Source organism: Neomonachus schauinslandi, chromosome 15 (genome assembly GCF_002201575.2).
Source record: "Neomonachus schauinslandi chromosome 15, ASM220157v2, whole genome shotgun sequence".
Lineage (NCBI taxonomy): Eukaryota > Metazoa > Chordata > Mammalia > Carnivora > Phocidae > Neomonachus > Neomonachus schauinslandi.
In genome coordinates, this window is record NC_058417.1 from 41,272,761 (window position 1) to 41,282,173 (window position 9,413).

At 42.7% G+C, this 9,413-nt stretch overlaps 1 protein-coding gene across 2 annotated transcripts; it reads left to right on the plus strand.

The window, feature by feature from the left end:
- Positions 1 to 3,365, plus strand: CFAP97D1 (CFAP97 domain containing 1). Of its 2 annotated transcripts, none has more exons than XM_044921616.1 (5): positions 1 to 124; positions 655 to 725; positions 993 to 1,111; positions 2,722 to 2,778; positions 3,275 to 3,365. In XM_044921616.1, the coding sequence occupies exons 1-5, from the start codon at positions 1 to 3 to the stop codon at positions 3,363 to 3,365; spliced, it is 462 nt and encodes a 153-aa protein (XP_044777551.1). The 2 variants fall into 2 exon arrangements, with proteins under 2 accessions (XP_044777551.1, XP_021537322.1); XM_021681647.1 differs by lacking the exon at positions 3,275 to 3,365 and adding an exon at positions 2,086 to 2,209.
- The last annotated feature ends 6,048 nt before the right edge of the window (positions 3,366 to 9,413 follow it).

Here is a 9,413-nt window from a genome sequence, read left to right on the forward strand (position 1 = left end):
ATGAACAATTCCCTGGATTATCTAGCCTACCCTGTAATTGTTTCTAATCACAGACAGAGCACAACCTTCAGAAAAAAACTGGACTTTGGCCACTATATATTTCACAAGAATAGAATACAAATAGGTATGTGGGCAGTTGGGGCGGGACACTGCGATTAGGAGTTCTGGAAGGGTCCACACCTTAGAGATAGTGACAGTAAACCAGACCAGTACATGGCTTTGTGATGATATGGCCTTCTCTGCTGGGTTGGGTCAAGAGGACGTTGGCATCAGTGACAAAATTTATCAATGGATGGAAATGCTCACTTAAACTCTTTAAAGCCAGAGTAAGCTAGAGAGAGGGTAGGACTCCAGTGCCCAACAGGCTAGTTGTACTGGGAAAGGATGGGAGAGAATCTTTCATTGGATGCAAAGGACATTTATCTCTGTTTTAGTTGTTCTGGTCCTCACATTCTGTTATTTGTGCTGAAAACTCTTCAAAGATGTCAGTTTGGGAAATTAAACTAACCTAAAATTCCTGAACCAGAGTAAGGTCAGAACTCAAAATCGTCATGTTTATTAGTCAGGGCAGTTAGTTGTCTGGAACGTGAGCAGGTTTCCCGAGGTAGCTAAGAGGACCCCTGTGTAGTAACGTGGCTCTCTTTTATCCTCTAGTGAAGCCTACTGTTGATACCAAACCACCAGTGACGCGCACACATCACATTTTAAAACTGAGCAAACTACAGGTATTTGTTCTTGCCATCTGTGGATGTACTTTATTGATTTTTATCGATGTCCTGAAGAGGCCCAGTTTCCCAGACATATAAATACCCTCCTCACCCAGAGATTTGTTAAGATTCCCTGTCCTTTGCACACCACCCATCCCTACGCTCTCCTCCCAGGCTCCACTGCGGCCCTCAATTTGCCCCTTTCCCACCGTCCCAGAGGAGGGTGATGCGGAGCCTTTGGGTGTTGGACGATGTGACCATGGTGGGGATGCGGTTTCTTACCAGGGTGAACAAAAGCGAATCGACAAAATCGAATATGAAAACAAGCAACTGTGTCAGAAAATCGCAAATGCCCATCGTGGCCCTGCCAAGGTGGATTGCTGGAATGAATATTTTTCCAAGAGGTAGTGTTCTCTCTCCTCTCTTCATGTTTGGGAAGTCAAAATTGACTTTCCCCTTGTTGGATTTTAGTGCGAGGTTCTCCTGAGCAGGGGGTGTACTCGAGAGAAGGTATCTTGATGGTAGCCAGAGACCAGGTTAAGGAGAATGAAAACTATCCAAAACGGGGACCTTTCTCTAGTGGTAAAGAGCTAACTTTTATTGCACCTAAGAGAATTTTTGGAGTTCTATTCAGAGTTTGTCACAAGAAAACACTGCACGCTTTTGTAAAATGGTGACCGTAGCTGGGACTTTGACACAGCATTCTTAAGAATCGGTTCCTCAAATATTTCCTGAGGAACTACTATGTGCTAAGTGCTATGAATACAAAGATGAAATGAGATATATATGTTTCCTAGCCTCGAAAAACTCAAGACCTGTTAGGGGAGACTTTTCTGTAAATAATAATGCAGTGTAGACAGGGCTACAAAAGAAGTATATGCAAGGGAAAGAATTTGGTCGGGGTGTGTGTGTGTGTGTGTGTGTGTGTAGGAGGGCGTGTCAAGGTGCCTTTCCTATATCCTGTGTATCTGAAACCGTTGAAAGGTGAGATGAGGTGAAGCAAAACTTGTCACCAGCCTTTTGTGATGTGTCCATAGGCAAGACCTTCCCCCGTCATACAAACCAGACATTCTCAGTCCTGGTTTCACATAATTATTGCTGGGGTGCTTTTACAAAATGCCAATGCCCAAGGTGCACCCAGACCAATAAAGTAGAATCTTCTAGTGGACATCAGAGTTGAGAACCACTGATAGAAACCTGCCAATGTTGTGCACGGACCCCAAAGCGTAGTCTAGTTCAACAGGTGTGGGGGGGCGGTCTCAGGGCTCAGCAGGAAAGTCTGTTCCCTGCACTTAGGCAGCCTGGGTTTATGACATCACGACTTCATCCAAGAAGGGAATTTTATTCTCCAGCCATCTCAGGATTTTGTGTTTTTCAGCTTAAACAGAGAAACAAGGAACCGGGAACTAGTGAGAATCACCGTGGAAAACCAGGGCATTCTGAAGAGGCTTGGTGATCGCAAACCCCACTATGACCGCAGGTTGTCCGAGATGGACTGGCAGGCACGTGGCTACTCTGAGCTCCTCCCTTGCACCCACACAGTTCGTCTGTGTTCAGAGTAGAGTCAGTCTCAGAAGAGACCCCCTAAGTGGCTGAGGGAGAGATCATGCAAAATGCAGCAACTGGTAAAAGAGAAAGCACCCAGAGCAAACAAAGCTAACGACAGGAGCGAACCATCCAGGAGCTAATCCATTTGCTCCTTGGATAGCAAAGCCACCATGCATCAGTTTCAGAAACTATCTGGTAGCATCTTTCCTCTAGCTTTAATTCATTTAAAAAAAAAAATACTGAATGTACAAGCAAAAAGGAGGAAGGGTACACGATTTCCTTCATTTAGGAACAACTCTTCAAGAAGGAAAAATAGAAAAAAAAGCCTTCTGCGATCTTTTTAAACCCCCCCACCCCCCGGCTTTGGTCTGTAAGCCTTTCCTAAGCCAGCCTTAGGAGCTAGACCTTCAACTTTAGTACCAGCCCCGTGGCATTGACATAAATCTTTCTGATTTTTCCCTTCAAGAATTCAAGGCGCTATATCAAAAATACAACAAGATATCTTCTCTCCCAAGATGAATAGGTATGTTTTAACACGGCTGCTTCTTACTGGGAAATACAGTGATCATGGTTGATAGCAAAGCCCTAAGAACTACACAGATGGAGCACAAGAGACCCAGTTAAAGGGATGGATTTTTGCCCTTCTGTACTATAAGGGAACTTAGAGCTCTCTGTTTCCTCTCTCCAAACGAGGAGGAAATGGCTGGCTTTTTTCATCAGCTTTGAGTCTTTACGTGAGTCTAAGGGGAAGTGATTTGTTGCAGTAAGATGTAAACAGGAGGTCTCATGGGGCTTTCTTGTTGTGCCAAAGTTACTTTACTCTGTCACTATTCAAGTACGGTTGTGTTGGCATTTTGTATTATTTCACATTATTAGGAATGACTAAGTTGTGTGTGTGTGTGTGTGTGTGTGTGTTGCCCCTGGGGAGAAGGATAAATGGACACTCAGGCTTTCCAAAGAATAGTTCTGTATAATTGATGTTTCTCCATTTCTCTCCCTCTCCTCTCCCTGAATACAAGGTTACTCACCATGGAAAAGATACAAGAGAAAGCCCTAGGATTTCTTAGCTGCTTAGAATTTCAAGACACTCCTAAGTGGCTGAATGCTTAATCTTAGGATGCTACAATAAAGCTTGGAACATAAAATGAGTAAGTTACATTGAAAGTACCCAAAGGCTTTAAGTCCCATCCCAAAATGGGGACAGAGTGGGGCATGCAGAAGGGAGAATGCAATAAGCATTTTTATTTGGGACTATGAAAAGAAGTTTCTCTGAGAGAGTAAGAGAGAGGAACGCCTTTTTAAAACATAACACCATTGCCACCATCCTAGAGGGGAGGAAGGTGGGGTTAAGATGACTCAGCCCCAAGTACAGCTCTGTCAAAATGGAAAACAGAAGCACGTGGTAGGATTAAGGTTCAGACAACACAGAGAACAAACGCCATTAGTCTCTCTGTGAATACACAGCATTGGAAAAGAATGCTTCATTGAAGTTTCCGTGTACTCTGTTCATTTATAGGGAACAGCATCAGTGAAATTGTCAAACATATCTCAAAACATATGGCAAGACAATGCTGCATGACTGCCATGACTGGTCGTGCTGGGTTTGAGCCTTTTTAAGCTTTTTATATTGAAAGAGAGTAGAGCTTAAGTGTTCTCATCACAAATAAATAAACTTTTTATTTTAAAATACTTAGATTCACAGGAAGTTGCAAATAAATGTATGCGGGCGGGGGGGGTCCTCCACCCATCACCGAGCTTCCCCCAAAGTTAGCATCTTGTGTAACTGTAATACGATATCAAACCAGGAGGCTGACGTTGGTACAATCCAAAGAGCGGATACAAATTTCACCAGTTATACGTGCACTTGTGTGTGTGTGTGTGTGTGTGTGTGTGTGTGTGTGTGTAGCTCTATGTAATGTTATCAGATGTGTAGCTTTGGGTAACTACAGTCACATTCAAGATACATAGTTGACTGTACCATCATCAAAAGACTCCATGGTACCACCCCTTTTAGTGACAGCCCCCCTCTTCCTCCCATTCCTAACTGCCCCCAACCCCCAGCAGTCACTAATCTGTTTTCCATCTCTGTAATTATGTTATTTCATGAGTCTTACATAAATGGGATCATGCGGTATGTATCCATTCTTTTGAGACTGGCTTTTTTTAATTCCATACCATTTCCTTGCAGTTCATCCAAGTTGTGTACATCAAAAGGTCATTCCTTTTCACTGCTGAGTAGTATTCCAAGGTATAAATGTACCAGTTTGTTTAACCATTTAACTGTTGAAGGACATTTGGGTAGTTTCTAGCTTTTTTGGCTATTACGAATAAAGCAGCTAGGAATATATGTTACAAGTTTCTGCATGAAAATAAGTTTAATTTCTCTGGGGTAAACACTTGAGAGTACAATTGCTGGGTTGTATGGTAAGCCCATTTTAAAAGGAACCACAAATCTGTTTACAGAGTGACTGTACCATTTACATTTCTGCAGTGGATGAGTGATCCAGTTTCTCCACATCCTCACCAGCATTTGATATTTTTCATTTTAGCCATTCCAATATGTGCATAGTGACATCTCATATGGTCTTAATTTGCATTTCTCTAGTGATTAATGAAGTTGAACATCTTTCATAGGCTTACTTGTCATCTGGATGCCCTCTTCTATGAAATGTCTGTGAATATCTTTTGCTCATTTCCTAACTGGACTGTTCATTTTTTTAATATTGAATTTTGAGAGTTCTTTATATATTCTAGACCAAATCCTTTGTTGGATATGTGATCTGCAAAATATTTTCTCCCAGTCTGTAATTTGTCTTTTCTTCCTCTTAACAGAGTCTTTCATAGAGCAAAGTATTTTAATTTTGATGTCATCCAGTTTATCAATGATGAAACTGTTCTGTGTTTTGATATCGATATATCAATATCCTGGTGACACTGTGCCATAATTTTACCATGTGCTACCCCTGGGGAAACGGGGTAAAGGGCACACAGGATCTCTATGTTATTTCTTAAACCCATGTAAATCTGCAATTATCTCAAAATAAAAAGTTTAAAGAATAAATCAAATGTCCAATTATAAATTCATTATTAACTGGTTCCAGTTTATCTCAGTTTGAGGAATCACCTCAATCTAGATTCTTCCTCTAGACATACAGGTTAGAAACCTCAGGGTCATCCTTCACTTTCTCCTTCTCCCTGAGTAAATAATTTTTTTTTAATTTTTAAAAAGATTTTATTTATTTGAGAGAGAGCACGAGCAAGGAGAGGGGCAGAGGGAGAAGCAGACTCCCTGCTGAGCAGGGAGCCTGATGCGAGACTCGATCCCAGGACCCCCGAGATCATGACCTGAGCCCAAGTCAGACACTTAACCAGCTGAACCATTTAACCAGCTGAGCTTAACCAGCGCCCCCACCCCTTGGCTACATATTTTCAACCCAGCACTCTTACTGCTCAGTGTCTGCATGTGCTACTGTTAGTTTCCCTTCATCTGAGAATGTCTTCATTTCCCTTTTGTTCCTTAAGGGTAATTTCAATACATATAGAATTCAAGATTGACAGTTCTTTGCTTTCAGCACTCTATAAATGTTGCGTGACTTCTGTCTGCCTCCATAGTTTCCTTTATAGGCAATACTAAAATAGAACTTGAATTGGTGTTCCTCCCTGGTTGTTTCTCCCTGTTTTTCAGATTTTTTCTTAGTCTTTGGTTTTCAGAAGATTAATTATGATGTGTCTTATGGATCTCTTTGGTCTTAACCTACTTGGAGTTTATCGGCTTCTTGAATCTGTAGGTTTCTATCTTTCACCAAATTTGGGGAGTTTTCAGCCATGATTCTTTGAATACTTTTCAGTTCCACATTTCTCCTCTCCTTCTAGGATTCCCATGATACAAACATTGATCTTTTGTTATTGTACCATGGGTCCCTGATCCCTTTCCTTCTTTTTTTTCTTCGTCTGTTGTTCAGATTGAGTAAATTCTATTGATTTGTCCTTAAGTACCCTGATTTGATCTTCTGTCATTTTCACTCTACTACTGAGTTCATCCAAGTTTTAACTTTTACAATAATTCTTAATTTCTATAATTTCCATTTGGTTCTTTCTCATAACTTCCATTTCTTTGCTAAGATTTTCCAATTCAAGAGAATTTGCAATTGCTGTTGAAGCATTTTTATTACAAGTGCTTTAAAATCCTTGTGAGATAAATTCTACCATCTGAATCATATCAGTATTGGTACAGTTGATTGTCTTTTCTTTACATTGTTGTTTTCCTGGTTTGGGTTATGATGAGTGATTTTCTACTGTATCCTGGACATTTGGGTTATTGTGTTAGGGATCTTTTAATTTTATTTACATCTTCTATTTTAGCAGGTGGGAGTCTTGTTTAGGTGTAGTGTGTTGTTCTTGGTTCTTTTATGGGTTTTAGTTCCAATGGAAGTTCATTATTTTTAGTTTTATGGTTTTATTAACATGAATATAACATGCATATAAGCTGTCTATTCATTTTCTTCACTGTGCAGCCTGGCATTGGGATTGGCAACTCTGATGGCCAACTGGGCTGTTCTTTCCACAATGGCTTTGCAGTTCTTGGAGAAGACATTGTGAGCAGTCTCCGCATAGTGAGATTTGCTGCACATCAGCAGCACTTCAATTTCCTTGACCTTGTGAACTAGGAACTTCCAGAAGCCACTGGGCAGCATGTGCTTTCTTTCCTTGTTGCTCCTGTAACCAGTGTTGGGCATCAAGATCTAGTCCTTGAATCTTCCGTGCACCCTACTGTCAATGCCTCTGGGTTTGCACCAGTTGCTCTTAATCTTGACATGCTGGTCTGGTGGCTGCTGATGAACTTTTTGGTCCTCTTGTTAACCATCACGGGCTTTACCAGAGGTCTGAGGGCGGCCATGATGTTGAGTAAGAGATGGTTGCCAGGAGGAGGAGATGGCAATGCAGTTTTCTGAGCCCTTGTGATACTGTTCTGGTCTGTGTTGTTCTTTGGGTGCTGCTAGGGTTCCCGCTCCATCCCTGCTGGTGTCTTCTGTGGTGTCAGAAGATGCCTCCCTGGATTGCATGGTGTTGCTGGGCCACCTTCTGCAGAGGGGCAGGCAGACGGGGCTGCCACTGTGTGGAGGGCCCGGAGGCACAGGGCTTTGTGGCTGCTGAGAACAAATTGGGCCACTTGCTGGTGCCCTGGTATGAAACTAGAGTGGGGGTTCCCCATAGGTCTCTACTGCGCTCCCTGTCCTTTGGCAGAGAAAGCAAACTTTCCTTTCTTTTTTTTCCCCCTTCTTCGTCTATGCATGTTGGTGGTTCTGGGTTGCAGGGTATATGGGAGATGAAAACCCGGGAAACTCACCACATTGTTGTTCCTCAAGTCCTGAGGTCCTTAGCCAGCCCACCATTGTTTTTCTTTTTTAAAAAATATTTAATTATTTGAGGGCGCCTGGGTGGCTCAGTTGGTTAAGCGACTGCCTTCAGCTCAGGTCATGATCCTGGAGTCCCTGGATCGAGTCCCGCATCGGGCTCCCCGCTGAGTGCAGAGCCCGACTCGGGGCTCAATCCCAGGACCACAAGACCATGACCTGAGCCAAAGGCAGACACTTAACCCACTGAGCCACCCAGGCCCACCCCCCCACCCCCACCCCATCGTCTTTCTAGCTTTCAGAGTCCTTTTATCATTGTTTTTAAACTTCCAAGGTTTTTAGTTGTACTTAGAGGAGAAGGAAACTGTGATTCTACACCATCTTGTTCTGAAACCACAAGCCTGCCTTTTAAAGGAAGCAAAAATTTGAGACTATATTCAGAGGGCAGGACAAAAAAGAGAGTAAGAAATTGCCCCACATCAGCTCCCCCAGATAAATGCTGCTTATTGATTCCGACCTGGATTACTCAAGATTGGGCTTTGTGCTTGTGCTGGTGTGTTGTCATTAAATAAATCACTGAGGGCTCTCACTTCCGTTTGCATAATTCCTGTGACTGGTGGCAACAGTGATGTGACCCTGGGTAAGTGGATGTACAATTGCGAAAGGCTACACGTCTTTACGGACGTATTGAAACATACAAGTGTAAATGCACAATTAGCTGATGTTTATCATCGCTGAGCACTGCCTGAAGGATGGATGGTTGTAACTTTCTTAAACCCCCCCTCTTGCAGAGAGTGGGACGGATGGCAGAGGAGCTTACAAATTGCTGGATCAAGGATGGCAAACAATTAATTCACCTGCTCATTCTGCTCAATTGATACTGGGCACTTTGTCCTGAGATATCCAAAAGCCATGCCTAGATTCAGTAGGAGTGTCATGTTCAATGAGTCCTGCATGGTCGGTGGCAGCTGATATGCCCCACCCATGGAACATCCCCGATCTAGAAAAGTCCTCCAGAGCTCACATGCTTTTTGCAGACACAGAGCCTACCTGAGTTTGAAGGCCCATGGGGGAAAAAAAGCTGTATTTGAGGGGTATGTAATAAAGAGATTTCTCAGTGTAGAGGCCCAGAGTGATGGACTTTTGCCAAGATTTTGCCCAGGGGCTCAGAACATGTATAGTTTTAGCTGGAATGGGACTTGGCGTGGCATTTACATACGTGCCACTGATATCTATGTGTAAACAAGTGCATGGTCTGTTTTTTTTTTTAAACAAGACTTTTCTGCTTTTTACAAACAGTATAAACTCTTTACAAATGACCTCTGTCTCTGGGGCCCTACCCACTCCACTCTTGTAGACGAACAGCAGGTAACAGCTTATCTCAGGGTCAGGGAAGTTACTTGGACGGAAAGTGAGGCAGACATCCCATTTTCAGGACCTGCTTCATAATATACATGAAGAGAATTATTACCATTTTTTCTGACAATTGCATAAAAACATCACAAAGCCAAAAATGCCTGTTGAGTAAAATGATAAAGGGAAAAAAAAAGCCATCTGGTGTTCAACCCCTCTGTTCATACACTGGAGGAAAAACCACCCAGATGGGACTTTGCTAAGAGTTGGTTAGTGTCTCTCAAGAGTCATTTTGACTTACTTGTTTTCGGCCTCAGACCTGACTTTAGATCCTGGCTGTCCTGTATAATACTCACTACGTTGTACGTGTCCTTCACACACTTCCACGGGACAGTTGTCTTCCCCACCCTGCTGCTATGTGGGAGAACTCAAGACTCATTTCCCTTGTTTA